Genomic DNA, 19,115 nt, shown 5'->3' on the forward strand with positions numbered 1-19,115 from the left:
ACTAGTTCATGGGCTTCCCTGGTGGCGCAGTAGCTGAGAGTCTGCCTGCCGATGCAGGGGACACGGGTTTGTGCCCCGGTCCGGGAAGATCCCACATGCCACGGAGCGGCTGGGACCGTGAGCCATGGCCGCTGAGCCTGTGCTCCGCAGCGGGAGAGGCCACAACAGTGAGAGGCCCGCGTACTGCAAAAAAATAAAATAAAATAAAAAAACTAGTTCATGCCTCATTTCATTACTTCATGAACATGCCAGAGATGACACATAAAAACAATGCAAAACTGTTAGTGGGGTTTCTTTTTTTGACTGATCCCTCAGAAAATAGTTGCAGAGTGAAAGGTAACTCCATCTAGAAGAACAGGAAAGGGTCTCAGAGATCACATTGTCATTTTCCTTGTTTTCAAAATAAAGAAACCAGGGGCCAAAGAGTTCAAGGCTTTCACCCAAACCACACATTTGAACTGTGTGGAATAATTTAAATGGCATTCGTTTTTCCTAATCTTAACTTGGAAAGAGAAACACCATTTTTCTAGTGAAATATATGTAACAAAAACATATGACAAGGGCTTAGGAAATGTTTCATTGATTAGTTAAAGTTGGCAGCATCCATTTGTTTTTAATGTCTAGTATTCTCCTTTGTTTTAATAAAAGTACAGATGTAGAAATCAATCCTTCTAATATAGACTGGCCCACCAAGAATAAAGAAATTATCGAGATGGATTAAAAATAACAATAAAACTTCTAAAAAGAACCAAACATTTTAAAGCTAAGAAGAAGTCTTAGGTTCTAACATGACAACAAACGATTAAAAGTCAGCCTGTTTAGTTCAGTGCAGCAGCTTTACTAAACTCCAGAACTAAGCTTTTCCTCTCTGCAAGCACAGGCTAAGGCTCTCACGGTATCTCCGTCCATCTGAAAGAGATGTCTTCTACTTTTTGCAAACAGAGAAACCTCTACAAACTTACATGAACAGAGCTCCTGAACTAGTTCTGAATCATTACTAAGCAGCACTGCTATATGGCAAGTTATTTTGTTTGCCTTAATATTTTAGAAAGATTATTAATCAGATAGTAAAGATCTATTCTTTGGTGGTTTCTTGTTTCCTCTTTAGTGAGTTGCATACTTTTGGAAAGCCTGGCTTACTTGTATAAACTGATTTATATGTCCCCCCACTTTGAGAGAATAGGCAGGGAGAAGAAGAGAAAGGAAGCATATAGCATGTAGTTTTTAAAATCTGACATCTTAGCTATAAAGGCAAGGAAGATGGGGCATGCCTTTTCCAAACCTAAGGTTTTTAGTTAAAGTCCTGGTTTGAAAGCCAATTATAGTTTTATTGTTTTTAAACCAAACATTTAGATAAAGCTAAACTATATTAGTTACAAACCAACAATCTCTGTAAGATTAACATACAAGGACAAAATAAACTGGGTGTAAGTTGGAAGTTTTTTATGGTCTTTGATTAAATGTCTGCATGTGTATATATGTTCAAGATGGAGGGCCAGTGGGAAGATATGATGGGCGTGGAAAATAGAAGGATTACTTCATTTTCCTTTTTAATTGGACCTTATTAGATTATTATATAATCTGAAAAGAATAGAGAAAAAAAGAGAGAACAGTATAATGAACCCATCACCCAGCTTCGGTATTTTACTAATCTTGCTTCGTCTGTCCTACCCACACATACAGTCATTTGTTTTCCTGGAACATTTTAAAGCAAATCAGTTGTAAATACTTCAGTAGGTGGAAAGATAACCTTTTAATAGAAATCCAAGATATTTCCTTCTAGTTCTGACTAGAAGAAAACTTTGAAGTCAAGCAACTTTGAAGTCAAAAATCCAGACATTTTTGACTTACACTAAAATATATTTTATAGCACAACCCACTATACTCATATATAAATACTATATATTAAAAATAATTTTTCAAGGAACAATATGTACTTACCCTTACACACTGATTACACAACCACTTAAGGGTTGCACCCCACAATTATCTTTCCAACTTTAGGTGGAGGTTGGGATGGGCCCTCTCTCACCCTGTATCAGATGGCCTCCGTATCAAACTCTCTCGAGCATTCGCCCAGACTAGGAGACCCACGTATAAAATAGTTCACTCGTATTGATAAATATATTCAGCCTTAACCAAGTATAATGATAAAAAGTTCTAATTTCAAAAAATACTAAAATGGTCGAAGCTTTCAGACTTTGATGGTCTTACAAAATATAATGGCTTGGGAAGGCATCAATGATAGGGGAAAAGAGAAACACTGACACGTATCACAGGAGTTAACTGGCTGGTAAGCAAGCCCGCTGACGAATGAGGCCCGCGGTCAGTCCCTGTGTGCTGGGGCACAAGGACCTAGCAAGGTGAGGCGACCTGGAGACATCAAGGCAGCACAGCTGTCCTACCTTGGGCACAATGATAAATTACAAATAAGCACTTTTCGGGCCAAAAACGTGGTACTGTCACTAACAAAAATAGGACTGTCCACCACTGATTTATATGCCTTTTCACTAAAAGAGGACGTGGGACAGAATGCTGTGTAAGAGGAACAAACCCTAACCAAACGCACCTCTGCAACAAACAGTAAGGAGAGGAAGTACTGCCGTGCTACATTCTCCTCCTTATCAGAGTCTCGAAAATCCTCCTGTCTACTCCTAACATACATAGAAAACGGGCTTTTTGCTACGCAAAGTTATCAAAACATAAAACAAGCTTCTCCATGCAATTATTTCACAGCATTTAATGTGTGGGGATGCTATACTTACAAGGTAAATTAGCTTCAAGTTCTGCAACCTCTGTAGAAACAAAGAGATAATTATTAATATTAGTCAATTGCTCCACATAAAATCACCAGCTCTAAACTGGCAATTCCCTCCAGAACAATGAAGAAAACAAACAAACAAACAAACAAACAAAACTGAATTAACAGAAATCTACACTTGGTCTAAAGGTTAGACTTTTAGCCAGGAAGTTGCTTTCAAAGATACAAAGTGACTTGCAGGATGCCAGCAAGTGCAGTCGAGGGCCCTTGAAATTTTACTTCCGCGAGAATGAGAACTACTCAAAATTAACATAGAAATTATGTATAGGTAAACAGTCACTAAAGCGTTTTTGAAAATCTTGTTCCCCCAAGTAGTGGAACTACTGCCCTCAAAATCTGATTTATATTTATATCTCCGCCTCTTCCAGTTTTTCCGGATTTGTCTTCCCGTGAGGGCTTGCCCAGTTTGCGCTAGAACTTTTCCAGGGAGAGAAAACTCTCTACCTCCTGCTGGGCTCATGTGCTGCCCCTGCCATCTGTGGGCAAGCTGATACCCAAGGAAGCCTCCTCCTTGGAGCTACATTCCTTAGCCCTAGTGCTCTCCTCTGGGACCTCTTCTATCCGTCACTCATTCAGCATTCAAGCCCAGCACCCCTCTGCCAGGACAAAGCTGCAGAGCTCCCACCAAACCTGCTATTACCGAGCTGAGGTCTGGGGGAGCACCCAGAAGAAACCGGGCAGGCAAGTCGTCTGCGCCTCTGACATAACATAACGTGCTCTGGCGACTCTCCAGCTGCGGAGACTAAAGGAAGGAGGAGGTTTTCAATCTGGGCGTTAAAGAACCAGTAGAATTCAGTCCCACAGAGGTGGGGAAAAGGTATTTCAAGGAGATAAGTTAGCAATGTGCAAAAGCACAGAACTCAGACAAGCACAGAAACCAGACGGTATGCAGTGCAGCCAGAGCAATGGGAAACAAGGTGGAAAACCAGGGCCAGGATGGTGGAGGGCGCAGAATTCTCCACTTTATTCTGCAGCAACAGGAGCCAGGGGAGGTTTCTGAACAAAAGTTCCTAAGCTTTGCCTCAAGAGGACACCTAAGCGGAGGCCAGGTGACCTGGGAGGTGGGTGCTCCGAGAGGCGGCAAGGACTCAGCAGAGGTGGGGAGAGCCAGCGTGCCTAACAGCAAAGAGGACAGAAGGCTCTGCCAACTGTCGTGTGTGTGTGTGTGTGTGTGTGTGTGTGTGTGCGCGTGTGTGTGTGTGTGTGTGTGTGTGTGTGTGTGTGTGTGTGTGTGTGGCAATCAGAGACGGCACCGAGGCTTGAGGGCTGAGGAAGCTGAGGGGGGCGGGTAGGAGAGTTGAAGTCTGGGTGCACGACCAGGGCCAGGGCTGGGGAGCCCCTGCAGAGTGATGCCACCTGACGTCATGAGACCAACGAAGGGGAGAGACTGGTGAGAAGAAAGAACTTTGGCAGAAAGCAGAGGACAGAAGCAGGGAAAGTCACCGATGAGAGACAGGAGGAACAGTAGGAATGATTCAGTAGAGAGGACAGACTGGTCAGAGGGGAATGAGGCCTGAGGCAAGCCTGGGATGTGGATCTCTGACCGGTGTGAGATGATACCTCATTGTAGTTTTGATTTGCATTTCTCTAATGATTAACGATGTTGAGCATTCTTTCATGTGTTTGTTGGCAGTAAGGTAGATAGCTGGTGGGAAGCAACCGCATAGCACAGGGAGATCAGCTCAGTGCTTTGTGACCGCCTGGAGGGGTGGGATAGGGAGGGTGGGAGGGAGGGAGACACAAGAGGGAAGAGATATGGGAACATGTGTATATGCACAACTGATTCACTTTGTTATAAGGCAGAAACTAACACACCATTGTAAAGCAATTATATTCCAAAAAAGATGTAAAAAACAACAACAACAACAACAGGAAGGTAAGTGGAAAGATGAAACCAGTCTACAAAACACCAAGAAGCAAATGACTCCTTTAAGTGCAGAGCAGGGGGTGGAGAGGGGGAGAATGGGTGGGAAGGGAGAGGTCACAATGTTTGTAAAGCTGAGTGCAGTTAGTGGGGAGACTGGCAGATGGCTATTTTGAGGCTAAAGGTTTAGGAAAGGCACAGGCTCTGACCTCAGCTAGCTGAGAATCTCGGTAGAGACGGGTGGCCCACTAAATGTATTAGGTCTGGGTTCCAGGCACTCGGGATGGGTATCCAGACAAGTGAGGTGAGGCAGAGGAGGGAGGAAGTAAGGACTGCAGTCCTGGCAGTCTTGTGCTATGGTATACTAGAATATATGCACTTAAAACAAAATGATGAAGATCCTATGGAAGGTTCACTAGCATCATACTTATAACGATCATGGTGATCTTTAGTTTCGCCTTTCACTCTAGCAGGGCACGGGGTAAAGAAACACTCTGAGGCCACCCACCCCGGCCCTCCGACCAGGATGGGGTCCGAGCCAGGCTCTGCTCCAACAGCCCACACAGGGCACTCATTTTATCAAAAAAGCACACCTCTTATCAAATGAGTCATGCATATTAATCACTTTTAAATATATGCTATCCATATAATTAAATCTAGATGGTTTTAAGGTGAATACTATTTACATATTTATTACACTATTACTTAACTTTTTGTTGATAAGAATTCACAAGAAACTCTTCTTGAGGACCCTTCTTTTGAGAGATTGATGCTGGCCACTGGAACCTGGTTTTCTCTGGCTGGCCTATCCTGACTCCTGTCATGAGAACTCTGGTCATTCAGTTTTACAAAAACCCAGAGAAATAGAAAACATGCCCAGAGGATGTGAAATGGGGCAACATGACAGAAGTGAAAAATTTGAGAAGACAGTCTACTGCCAAGGAACAGGGAAAAGGTGAGGCCTGGACACAGGAGGGCAGGGATGCACTGACCAGGGTGTCGTGATGACTGAGCAACAGAACCGGATGCTGCATTACAGGGACCTAGTGTGGGGATGAGAGGCTCTGGGCCAGAGGACGCCTCACTGTAGGACAGGGGTTCTCCGCCCTGGCTGCACACAATCATCTGGGGAATTTTTTTGTTTTTTTTTGTTTGTTTGTTTAATAAACAGCCTTGGTGAGGTACAATTTACATACCATAAAATAGACCAACTTTAAGTGTATAATTCAATGATTTTTAGTAAAATTTGGAGCTGTGTACCCATCCCCACAACCTAGCACCTGCTGAGCAAACCCTGCCACCCCACCCTATCCAGACCAATTACACCAAAAGTCCTAGCTGGGGCCTAGGCCTCTGACTGCTTTATTCCTCCAGGTATAGGAACTGCTGTAAGCTACTTTGCCAAGCTAAACTATTTACACACAGCTAATTTACACAGACGGATTCAATAATTTCACATTGTGGTCCAGAATTCAACTCCAAAGACGAGAGCCCTCAGACCTAGTCCAGTGATGACCCCCACCACAGTCAGGGCCTCTGCAGACTTCTGGTCCAAGAACCAGAGTGGGCAAGGAATATGACCTTGGAGGCAGAAGGATTTCATTAAAGATGCCTGGCATTTTAGTCCAGCCCAGTATGGAAGATAAACGAACTACAACGCAGTGTTCCTCTCAGGGAGTTGTCACAGATGACAAGTAGTTTGATGATGGCAAATAATAATTCACTGACATCGATAGTAAAAACCTCAGAATCCGCCTACAAGCAGACTATGGCCAAAGAAACCAGGGATTTGCTCTGCATGCTCAAGAGGCCTCTTGGCAAAGCAGCAGTCCTCCCCTGGATAACCTCACTGCCCAAAGGACACCACCCCACCTGGAAGGTAACAAGAAGTTCAGATATTCTTAAACTGCTGAAGTCGCGCCTGTTGCAAAGATGCTAACACCTCTCCGGCTCACAGGCCCACCTCTGGGGAGGCACCTGGCACCTGGCACAAGTAAGTGGCTGCACAACTTCCTCCTGAGAAAGTAGACGCTTTTCCTGTCTAACTACACATCAAACCACAGAGCCCACTTGAAGCACGACTGACTGCCCTGAAATGTCAGACTACAAAATCCGCCCCATCACCACAATGGCCCCCACACAGCACGCACTCAGCCCCTTCTGCGGTAGGCTGCCCACAACACAGTGCTCTAGCTGTTTCCGCACCACCTGCCACTTGAACCTGTGCCTTTTTGGTGGTGGGGCCTGTAGATCCTGACCCAGCCCTGGGACCCCAGTGCCTGGGCCTGAGCTTGGCACACTTGGAGTGCTCAGGAAATGCTCAACAAACAAGCACACTTGCCAGCAGGGTGGCAGTACTCTCAGTGTGAAAATCCTGAGACACGAGGAGCCTTTCTCCTCAGACAGCTGGGGACTGAGGCATTCCAAAGGTGCTGAGGACTGAACCGTGTCCCCCGCCCAAGTTCTTATGCTGAAGCCCTAAACCCCTACCCACCATGTAATGGTATGAGGTGGGGCCTTTGGGAGGTAATTAGGGTCAAATGAGGTCAGGAGGGTGGGGCCCTCATGATGAGATTCATGCCCTTATGGGAAAAGACACCAGGTGCTTACAAGCCAGGAAGAGGGCCCTCACCAGGAACTGAATCTGCCGATGCCTTGATCTTGGACTTTCCAACCTCCAGACCCATGAGAAATAAATGTGTATTGGTTAAGCCCCCCAGTCTATGCTCTTTTATTATGGTAGCCTGAGCTGACTAAGACAAAGGCCAATCATAGATGCAGATGGTTCTTAGCAAGAGCCAGCTCCGAGCCCCATCAGGTAACACGAGGCAGGGCAGCTGTGCCCTTTGACCCAGGAAGAGCTGGCAGCTATGTCCCATGAGACTTGATTACCTCTTTCCACCTGAACCACTACCTCTTCGATTTCTTGAACTACAACTTTATCTCTTAGCCTCCCGTCTGTCTTTATGCCTTGAGCACCTCTTCTGCATCACCAGCATCCATGCACAGTGCCCTTATGGGGGAGACACTTGCCCCAGCAGCACCATCCTATTCCCAGAGATGGCATGGCTACTGCCCAAGAGCCCCATCAAGCCCCACATCAGCCCTTCCACTCAGTCCAAGGGCCTTCTAGCAGCACACTGCAGAGTGCAGGCCCAGAGTACTCACGGCCCCCTCCCTCCACACTCTGGGGAAGCTAGGATGTAACCCCGAAAACCAGCACAGCCCCCGTAGCAGTCTCTGGGAATGGATCCCCAAAGCCTCATATCACCCACTTTCAACATGAGCAGACAAAGCTGACTTGAGCCCTCACGTGTCTTCTACAGATCCTCCCTGCCCACCCCCATTCCTGGGCTATCGGGCACACCTGAGGGCCACCAAATTCCCTGGGCAGTTTCAGTGGTGTTTAACCCTGCAGCCAAGCATTTAAAGGTTAGGCTTGGGCCAGCTGCCTTACTCCACGTTAGCAGGACTCCTCCTCTTTGGGCCACTGCCCTCGTCTTTAGAACACATATTGGAACACACAGCCACAGCTTCAAATGCTGCTAGATGCTCTGAATACCCTGCCAACATGACAAGCCAACCCTGAGCCCACCTCCAGAGTCCTGGGCAGGGCCTGGCATGGAGAGAGCAGCTCTGGAGAACAATAAATGGTTCTCTTTTGCCCACTCTTCCAGGAAGCGCCCTGAACCGGAGCCGTTCCTATACCACGTGACCAGACCGCTCATGTGGACACAGAAGCGCTCAGCCAAAGGAGGCCCCGTGTGGCACCTCGTGGAGACACCTGCACCTTGGATGCTGGGAAGCCCATGCAGGAGGGCAGCCAGGCCTCTCTGCTCTGCAGAGTAGGCTCAGAGTATGGAGAGCCGCCACAGCTGCTAAAACAAGAGAACACCAGGAGCCACATGGAGCACAGGGGCTGATGGGACAATGGCTATAGATTCATTCCCAACTCCAGCCCTGGCCCTGAACTCAGTCAGCTCAATTCCAAATCTCCACATTTAGCAAAAGCTTCCTGCCAGCCTGCCTGGAGCCCCTTGAGGTCTTCAGGGGCCACTAACAGGAGGCTGGCACACACCAGGCACTAAAATCTTTGTCACGTGAACAAGTCAAAGGACAGGGAGACACACAATCACGTTCCCATTATATGAAAAGTGCCAAGCTTCAGACAGAAAAAAAAAGTAGGTCATTCTGCCCAGAGGCTTTTTTGGAAGGTGGGGAGCATCATCAGACTCAGAAATTGACGGACTCGGAGGAACCACAAGGGTCCACCGGAAACGCAGTGCCCTCTGCCCTGTGGCTGAAAGCACCGGTGATGGCTCCCAGAGAGGCCCAGACCTGAGCTGGGGCCAAAAGGAAATGTGCAGATCTGAAACGCTCTCTCCCCAGTGTCCCCAACTCCCAGGATTCAGGGCAGACAGCAGCCCTCAGTCCTCGCCCAGAAACACCTGATTGTTCTATACCCTCCAGGGACTGCTGCTGCAAGCATCTCTCCAGTTGCAGCCTGGAGGATATCCTTGAGAATGACCCCAGGGGTGCAAATGAAAAGCTGGTATGGCCAAGGTGCCAGTGTGGTAGAGCCTCACACTGGCCAGCGGCTCCGAGGCAGGCCACAGTATTCCAGGGACAGCTGACTCCACCTGTCACCTTCAGAACTGGGCCCACTAGCCCAAGAAAAAGAACAGAAGCTTCAGTTTTGCAGCTACCACTGGCCCTCACCACTAGGGACAAGTGTCCCTGTCAACCTCCGATCTCCCACGTTCTTACAGCCATCCGCACCAAGCCAGATCTCCACCGTGCATGGTCAAGCATGGCAGCGGACCAGCTAAAAACGTATTTTTGCCTCTAAGTGTCTGTGGTCTTTCCTCTGGGCGATGGACGCATGGCCCAGATGCCCTCTCAGCGAGGGCTCTCAGCAGATGGCCTTCAGCTCTCAACCCTTCCAGGGACTGTGTGGGCTGCCCAGAGTCCCACCTCAGGCCAGACCCATCTGACGACTGGTCGAGCAGAGCAGGAAGGCCTGACCATCTCCCCTGACTGGGGACAGCTGTGAAGGGCCACGCCTGCTCTGGAGCAGAGGCTGTCATGGGGCCTCTGTCAGAGCTCTCCCTCTCCCTCTGCCTGCTCCTGCTTCCTCCACCACCCTCCACAGGCATCAGTCCCAAGGATACCCTTTAATAACTACACCGCACGCCAAATTCCCCACTCCCGGGAACCCAGCCCGTGGCACCGAGTCCCAAAGGCGCATGAATACACTGTTCTGCTACTCAGGGATCCTCAGGAGCAACATCCTCATGTGAGCCAAGGCCACGGCCACAGCCACAGCCCCAGATGACAGTCCTGACTGCAGCCATCTCACTGAACCCGGACAACTGACTTTTCTCAAAGTCCCCAAGGGGAGTTTCAGCTAGGAGGGACTCTCACAGTAACCACCCCTCCAAGTGCCTCACCAGGCCCACGACAGCCATGGACTCCGCCGGGCTCCACCTGACCATCAGAAACCCCCAGAATGGAGGTGCTGCCGCATTCTGAAGGAGCGCTCTAGGTGCAGCCCAAACAGTCATCAGCCATGAGAGCGTTCTTTATTACAGCCTCCTCTCTCAGGTCAGGCCCACCCTTCCTCTCCACCTACCCTCCACCACGAGCCCAAACTACTCACCACTCAGTCAGCCGGCCCACACTGGGCTGGCCACCCCGAGGCAGATGGAGAGCAGGCCACATGAGGGGCGTGTTACACTGAAGCTTGGTACACAACCACCGCCAACTGCAAGTGCTCTGGGCCCGGAAACTTAATAACCCCCAGTGTCTCTGGGAGAATGGAAACAGGTGGCCTCTCGAGGAGGTTTTGCACCTCTCCTCGATAAGCCTCACAAAATCAAAGGACCTCAGCTGGGTCCTGTAAACCCAGCCAAAGACATCTCCTGTCCTAGGAGCTGGGGCAGAGTCCAGCTCCATGGGCCTCAGGGGGCTCCCCTGGGCTGCGTCAGGGCCTCGAGTCATTTGAGAGCTCTCAGGGAATCCCTGAGCGGGAGGGCGTGTGGTGGAGCCTCTGTGCCTCCCTGAGTTCTCTCTTCTGGGGACTCACACTTCTGTTCTGCTCCTTCGGGTTCTGCTTGCTGGGTCTGTTCCCCAAGTGCCTGCCCTACCCCAAAATGTGGGTCTGGCTGTCTTGCTGCAATAAAGCTGTGACCTGGGCAAGCTTTTGAACCTCTGAGTCTCAGTTCTTGAGCTGTAAAATGAACCACCCACCTGGCAAGGCTTAGCAAAAGTCAAACAAGAGCTGCCCCTATAAAGCACCCAACAGAGGGCCTGGCCGCAGGCGCTCAGCAGACAAGTGCTGCTGTCCGCCGTGACAGGAGGCGGGAAAGAAGATGGCGCCGTCCATTTGCCAGCTTCCCCCCCGCTCCTCCTCAGCTGCAACCCCCTTCCTCACCGCAACTCCCTGGCATTAGAACACCCTCCCCTCGAAGGACTCTGACCCACGCGTCAAACCCCTTCTCTGGCTTGCTTGGCTCCTGGCTTCCTCTGCAGATGGAACCCTTGAGCCAGCACCCAGGAAAGAGACTCAAGTCCTATCAGGCCACCCAAGTGAGGGGCTGCAGCCCAGGCCACAGCCCCAAACCCCGCAGGGTAAACCTTCCTGTGTTGTAACAAACTAAATACCGTCTAACGCTCTCCCTGACACAGAAGGTATTTTGCCAAAATGTCAAAAACGATTCTGACTCCATCTTTAACCTATCACCCATCAGGCTGGGAAAGCCAGAGCTCAGTCACGATCCAGGGGCAGAGGGAGAACAGGGGAGAGTACACCAGTGACGCGTCCCGGAACCCGGCATCTCCTGTGCCCACCCCTTCCCAAACGCTGCTGTGCTTTGCTTCTGAGAAGGCCCAACACGGGGCATTCATAAACGCCAGGTCTCCCACCAGCAGATCTGTTCCCGGACATGCAGATGGCAGCCACCCCCACCGTGTCCACCTAACACAACATGAAAACAGACCGTTCTAACAAATCATTTAACCCTCTGTGCTTCCTAGCTCCTCACACTTAAAAAACGTAAACACGTGTCATAAGGTAGAGTGCTCCTTCAAGGCAGGAACTGTTTGACCTTTCGTGCCCTCACGACCCTCGGGAACTGCCTTTGCACTCAACAGTTGTAAATCTGCTCCACGGGCACATGCAGAAGTTCCACACAGACACTCGCATAGTCACACACATACATCACGTAACCCTTCTCCAAAGACTATGCTAGGACACTCTATTATTAATTCTGGGACAAGAACCAATTTTGCACAAGGCTGTCCTCAGGCTGTGAATAAATAAAAGAGAGAAGGATCCTAAGAGATTACCGATCCCCAGTCCCTCCCTCTACAGGTCAGACACTCTGCTGCTGAGGAGTCGAGAAAGGAAGAACCTCCCCGACTCCCCACCCCCACACACACACCAGCCGGATAATGACAGCACTGAGACCAGAGTCGTCAGTCTGCTGAAGGAGTACCTTACTCCTTCTGCTAGCATTCTGGCAGCCCCTGCAGAGAATATCCCAAGGGCATAAGACACACCAGTTTTAATACCGTTTTCTTGCCATCAGCATTCCCATAGTGTGTGCAGAGTACAAAGTTCTTCTGTTGTATGTGACAGCAATTATATTTCAAAATATTTTCAAACAGGTACTTCTATTCAACAACAGGCTGCTTCGTATCCCAGAAGAGCCTCCAGGCAGACTTCATTTTGTTATGGGATAGAAAAACAGCTCACACGGATGGTCATTACCTTTGACAAGCAGCCTGTCTCTCACAGAAACCCGCCGAGTGGAGTCGGAGGCTGTGGCTGACGCCCGGGACCCTTTGAGACCGTCATCCCGCTTCAGTTTGCTTGCCAGTGTCAGCATCACTGCTACCTTTATCCTGAAAGGCCAAAAGCAGGTTAAGACAGTGACTGGACAGTGAAGACAATGATGTAAGGTGGTTTTTAATATTTTTCCCATAATTCAGTTACAGAAAAATTTAGCACGTAAGATACAATAACACTGCATTCCTTCATAATGAATCTGGATAACCTCTATGCCTAAGTCTGCTGTTGTAAAGTATGAATGAAAATTCAACACGGGGGAGCCAAGCATTTAACACTCACTGGGCGCCAGGCCCCGGGACGTAGCAGTGGCAGTGCTCCTGGGCGCTCATGGTCTAGGGCAACCTCCGCTGACGGGCCTCACGTAGGCCCACCGCTGTCCACTGGTAAGTCTGCCCATCCCTGCTGTGTGGACCATGCACCTGAGGGTGTGGCCCCAGGGCCTGGCCCAGCACAGACTGAAGGGAGTGTCCACCTCTGGTGAGGAGGGAGCACCGCAGTGCTTTCTTTCCTCCTTCCTTTAATAAAGGTGTGGCTAGAACCTTAATAAGCATCTTCACATTTATTTACGTTGTACTGTATTTATATTGTTAGGCAATAGCAACATAATTAAGTTATAATTAATGTTCCAAACTAGATTATTTTCACTTGGCTACTTCCAACCCACCTATGTTTCAGGTTCCCTCACTGACAGCTCACTGGGAAGGATAATAAAGACCAAAAATAGGTGATGCACCTGACTGCTTCGGAGAAAGGACTAAAGATGTCAACGATGTTTACAGATAGAACTGTCCTCTAGAATCTGCCTTCTGCTTCTAACATAAACCGCCATTCATCTGACAGGCCTCCTAACTCTTCTTGCTTGCTTTACCAGTTGGAGAGGAATTCTGGAACTTTTTTTTTTTTTAATTTTTAAATTTTATTTTTTATTTTTGGCTGTGTTGGGTCTTCGTTCCTGCGCATGGGCTTTCTCTAGCTGCAGCGAGCGGGGGCTACTCTTCATTGTGGTGCGTAGGCTTCTCACTGTGGTGGCTTCTCTTGTTGCAGAGCACGGGCTCTAGGCGCAGGAGTTCAGTAGTTGTGGATCACAGGCTCTAGAGTGCAGGGTCAGTAGTTGTGGCGCACGGGCTTAGCTGCTCCGTGCCATGTGGGATCTTCCCGGACCAGGGCTCGAACCCGTGTCCCCTGCATTGGCAGGCAGATTCTTAACCACTGCGCCACCAGGGAAGCCCTGGAACTTCTTTTGATTGAGGACAAAAATTGGTCACCAGCTCAATATTTTCATAATTTCCTTTGTTGCTTTAATGTAATTTCCTTTCAGTACCACTCTGATCATTTTCAAAAGAAAATGATCTAAAAACTTCCAGATGAAAAACATGACCTAAGCACAGAGCTTTTAGTTTGAAGCCAAGATCTTGTTTGTTTGTTTTTACGAATGAGCATCATTTGTTCTGATGCTGCTTCTTGGCGGCTGTCACCTGTCCAGCGACTCTGTCCAGATCTCTCTGTCCCTGAGGTGTTAGTTTGTGGCCCCCATCTTGGTCCTTTTCCACCATTTTCAGCCCCTCCAGGGCTTGGAGGACCCGACGGGCCACGCTCTTGGAGCCTCTGCTTAAGTGGCTGGGCATGACGCCATGTCTCTGACGCCCCCCCATAGATCTTGGTCATGGCACCAACCCCAGCGCCGCCCGGAGGTACAGGTGCCGTGCTGTGGAAGCAGCTCGTGTGTAGAACCAGTTCTCATCGTAGGGAGTGAGCCCTTTATGCTTGGCCAGCTTGACAGTGTCCACCCATTCAGGGACTTTCAGCTTCCGGACTTTCTGAGGAAGGCTGCCAGAGCTCTGACGAACTCCCGCTGGTTCACGTCTTTTACAGGAAACTCCAGGCATCGTGCAGCCTCTGCACTGCCAGCCAGGGGCTGAAGCCAAGATCCTGAAAGCCAAACTATAAGAATAACTCTCCCCCCATCAGTATTTTTAACCATTTTAACCCAGGTCCCTCACATAGCTTTTCACACCATCTTCTGTGTATTCCCCCACCCCACAAAGACTGTAAGATTTAATTTTCTATTGTTTGTACCATGAAAACAACATACTGAATATGACCTTCTGAACTGTACAGGACCTATGCACAAACACACACACATCTAATCCCTTTAAGAGTCACTGGTCTAGGGACTTCCCTGGAGGCACAGTGGTTAAGAATCCGCCTGCCAATGCAGGGGACACGGGCTCAAGCCCTGGTCCGGGAAGATCCCACATGCCGCAGAGCAACTAAGCCCACGTGCTACAAATACCAAACCTGCACTCTAGAGCCCATGAGCCACAACTACTGAGCCCATGTGCCACAACTACTGAGCCCGCGTGCCACAACTACTGAAGCCCGCGTGCCTAGAGCCCGTGCTCTGCAATGAGAAGCCACGGCAATGAAAAGCCCACGCACCACAGCGAAGAGGAGCCCCCCCTTGCCGCAACTAGAGAAATCCCACGCGCGGCAATGAAGACCCAATGCAGCCTAAATAAATAAATAAACAAACAAATAAATAAACAATTTTTAAGAGGAGTCACTGGTCTAAATGCTTCAAGAGATAGTTCTATTACACACAAGCTCCTAGAATTTCAAACCTGCGAAGGACTTCTCCCCGACTCCCACTCTATTTTATGGATGTGGACTCTGGGACAACCAGGGCCCAGGAACTGGGTTGTCTGAGGCCACTCAGCTGCTAGAAGAGGTCACCACGAAACACTAGTTTCCCTCGTGTAGATGATGGGATGTTTTTATCTCGAATGTGGTGATGGTTTCAGGGGTATATCCGTACGTCAAGACTGATCAAATTGCATAGTTTAAGTATGTACAGTTTAGTGTACTTCAGTTATACCTCAATAAAATTGAAAAAAAATGTGAAACCAAACCATTGCTAGTTTCTTTACTCCCACTCTACCTCAGCTGGACCCACGGAGAGGACCATCACCGATGGACACACACCTTCCCAGCTTCACCCAGGGCAGGGACTACCGGTTCCGTTTACCAAGCCCCCTCACAAGGGAGGGCGGGGCGGGGGGAGCGGGGCAAGGAGTCGGGAACTCCTGTGGAGGCTCCAGCCCACAAGCTACCAGACACAGCAGCACCAGCTAGAGCCAGCACCCCCCTGCTCAGCGGCCCCCGAACGATCCTGCCAGGAATCCCTCAAGCAGATCTGGATCCCAAAGCAGGGTCTGCCTCCCCAGCAAGCCCACTGCCAGGCACCCACACCTGAACACATCACTCTCACCACATCGACAGGGTCGCCTGATGGTGGGCCAAGATATGCGTCTATCACGAAGCCCCTTGGTTTCTATCCTCTAGCTGACCTTGGTAATAAAAACAGGTCAAGCAATAAAAGCACAGCGTGTGTAAAGAGAGTTCTGTAGGCAGCACCCTAGGAAAGCCATAATAAAGAGCCCAACAGAAAGGGGAGTCCTAGGGCACATGATTGGTCCGCACCCAGCTCCCTGCAGACCTGCACTGAAGGAGCTGCTCAGAGGGTCCTGGCAAGACCCACTCATACAAAGGAAGGCTCACACCAAGACACTCTTCTGTGTGGCTGCAGTCTGAGGACTCTGCTTAATTCTCTTATACTCCTACCCCACACCGAATTCTTCTCTGTGGGCAGAGTATGCCCCATACGCAATTCCATTTAGAGTCAGATTCCTGGTTTTCAATCGTCAACACGTTTGTGGCCCTTAATAAAATACACAGGACACTGACTATGCAAGATATCAAAGAAAACACTGGCGTCTGTTTCCTGTAGAAGACAAAACTTAGTTTCCTAACATTCTATGAAATCTAAGTATATAATGACCATCTATTTCTCCATCATCTGTATCATTTTCACACACCACTTTAGGGATAAAGCAAAGGCCTAATCGGGGGTTGCTACATAGCTGCTAATTTAACTCTGTACAAAGAGATCTGAACGAAAATAATCATTCAAGCTGTCAGGTTAGCTGAACACCTGCAGTTTGCTGCAGAATTCTCTCGTCTTTCTTCAGTATGCTTCACCCCTTGAAGACCTGATTTAAAACTAAACTTCCCCTTTACTGCAAATTACACTTTGACTAGGGCAGCATTTTCGGTAACAGCACCCTCAGTCTCTAAATTCCACAAGTTGTAATTGGCCCATTTAAGTTCTTCCTCTGGGTGGGACTTGCTTGCAGACTGTTCAGAGAAGATTCTGATGTACCGTATTTACTAGGCTCATCATCGAGCAGTACTGACTCAGTGTTCCTGCTTATAGTGGCAAAATCAGGCCCTGTCACCCGTGCAGGGGCCAGTCAGCTCACGGGGTGAGGACCTCCTCATTTACGATTCTTCCTGCCCTAGACAAGTCCCAATCTAAGTGTAAAAGGTGGAACTGCAGGTCACTAGGGGACAACCAACTTCTCCAGCCAAAGAGGCCCAGATCAGGACACAAAAAAGCCCACACCCCACCCTTCTCCTTTAGAACGCCAGGGCCCAAGGAACCTCCCACCTGGCTCCATGGCTGGCTGACTGATGACTTTTGGAGCCCAACCCTTTTACCTGAGCAGTAAACCTGCCTCCTCCTGCACTGCCCTGCCTACTACCTGAGCAGCAGGTATGTCCAGCCCTGCACCACCTAGCCTGGTGATGATTTCTGTCTCTGAACATCTCCCCCACCCGTGCCCTTCCCCTACCTTCATCCCCTTACTCAGCCATGAATCCTCTGCACAAGGTAGGTGGGCCTCCTCCCTGTTCCTCAACAACACCCCGCTCGTTTCTGGAAGCTTCTGCTCACCCTGACATCCAGGTCTGGAATGCCCTCCCTCCCTTCACCACCTAAACCTGCTGCTTCTTTAGGATAACAGATGACCACCCAGATTCCTACATCTCCTCCAAGAAGCCTTCTCCGGCCACTCCAGTCCATCCTGACCCCACTCCGGCGCTGGAGGGAAGGCAGAAGGGCGGACCCGATCCCCTCGTGGGACGGATGAGGGAACTGAGACCCAGGGAGGGTGGGGCCACACCCAAGATTACACACCAAACTTGGCCGTACGGATCGGTCCAAGATGTCCTCCCAGCTCCTCTGGCCCGGGAAGACCCTCCAAACCAGCCGTGGTCTCCCCCGGTTGTGGGGAAGCCGCAGGCAAGTTGGCGAGGCGGCAGCCGGGCTCCCCCTCACCCTCAGCGTCCCCCTGGCCTAGCCCGATTCACAGATGATCAGGAGTCCGGCTGCCTAAGTCCGAGCCCCGTTGCCTCCGGCCACGTCGGGCCGGTGACCTTGGGCCCACTCGGCGCTGCGTTTCCTCCCGGACAATGCGGCTAGCAGCTCCCCCGCGACGGCGGGCGCGAGCGAGGCCGTGTGTGCGCCCGGCACAGGTCCGGGCTCGGGGCGCACTGCCCCTGGAGCCCGGCCGCGGCCAGCGCCCCGGACCCAGCCCCGCGCCCCCCGGCCCACGCCCCGCAGCGTCCGCCCGCCCTCCAGCCCCCGACGCCCGGCCGTGAGGACCCGCACGGCCTGTGGCGGCCCCGGCGCCGCCCGCCCTCCGGCCCGCCCGCCGGGTGCAGCGGCGCCGCGGGAGCCGAGCCACCCTCCAGCCCGTGGCAGCCCCTCGCCCACCGCACGGCCGCGCGCTCCTCACCTGGGCACCCCGAGACAGGCGAGGCGGGCCCGGCGCCCAACACCATGCCCGGCCGGCCGGCGGCGGCGAAACGCAGCCCCTCACAGCCGCACCGGCTCCGGGCGGCGAGACCGGAAGTGGCGGGGCGGGGACTCGGCCGCTCTCGCCCGCGGCGGCCGAGACTGCAGAGGGCGCTTTAAAAAAAAAATTCAAAGCCCCGAAGAACTTTATTTGGAGCCTGACAGGCGAACAGCAGAGTGCGCCGGCCGGGGCTGGGCTCGGCGGCCGGCCTCTCGGGCCTCTCTCATTGGCTGACGGCACGGCCTGGGGCGGGCACGGATCTAGCGGCCCGCGCTGATTGGTCAGCGGCGACCGGGGGCGAGGTCGCCCAGTCAGTTTCCGAGCCTGCGCGCCGAAGGGCCGGGTTCTCTGCGCGGTGTTCCTGCCTCCATTCGTTTGGCCGTGTGCTAAGTCTGGGCCTGCGGCTGAGAGGATCCCCGCGCAGCGTGGCCTGCAGGGGCTGCTAGGCCGGTACTGACTGCCTCGGTGGATGGGGCGCCCGCTGTGTGCCCATCACAGTGCTCAGGATGCAGAGGAGCGGCCGCCCCACAGCCCGCAGTGTCGGGAGTGAGCGGGGCCGGGCGGTGAGCCGTGCAGCCACCAATCCCCCCGGGTGCTCCGGGAGACTGCAGTGGAATGGGTGGGCGCTTTCCTGTTGTCTTACGGTTTTCATGCCTTGTTTTAGCTCTAACACTTTTGCAAAGTACTGACTTTAAAAAATCTGTTTCAAATTGTTCTAATTTCTAGCTCGTTGAATACAAATTATTCTCACGTCCATTCGCGTCCTGGTGTGGTTGGTAATAGGCGCTCTGGCAGGGTCAGGTAGGGCTCCTGGAGGAGTGAGCCATCTGAGAGAGGAGGTTCACCTTGTGGACAGGGACAAAAGAGCCAAGGAGTTAGAAT

At 50.8% G+C, this 19,115-nt stretch overlaps 1 protein-coding gene and 1 pseudogene across 3 annotated transcripts in view; both read right to left on the reverse strand.

The window, feature by feature from the left end:
• Window positions 1-18,331, reverse strand: part of UBE2F (ubiquitin conjugating enzyme E2 F (putative)) — a 51,752-nt gene extending 33,421 nt beyond the window's left edge. Inside the window, exons 1-3 of one of the 3 annotated variants that reach the window (XM_067740066.1) lie at window positions 18,174-18,331; window positions 12,457-12,590; window positions 2,766-2,795 (exon numbers count right to left, since the gene is read on the reverse strand). In XM_067740066.1, coding sequence (XP_067596167.1) covers window positions 2,766-2,795; window positions 12,457-12,574 — 148 coding nt within the window. In that variant the 5' untranslated portion in view covers window positions 12,575-12,590; window positions 18,174-18,331. Of the gene's footprint in view, window positions 1-2,765; window positions 2,796-12,456; window positions 12,591-17,419; window positions 17,732-18,173 lie in introns of those variants that run through there. The other 2 variants (XM_067740068.1, XM_067740067.1) reach the window with 2 other exon arrangements.
• On the reverse strand, window positions 13,771-14,700 carry LOC137226045 (uncharacterized; annotated as a pseudogene).
• Window positions 18,332-19,115: the final 784 nt, after the last annotated feature.

The sequence above is a fragment of the Pseudorca crassidens genome, chromosome 6 (assembly GCF_039906515.1).
Source record: "Pseudorca crassidens isolate mPseCra1 chromosome 6, mPseCra1.hap1, whole genome shotgun sequence".
Classification (NCBI taxonomy): domain Eukaryota; kingdom Metazoa; phylum Chordata; class Mammalia; order Artiodactyla; family Delphinidae; genus Pseudorca; species Pseudorca crassidens.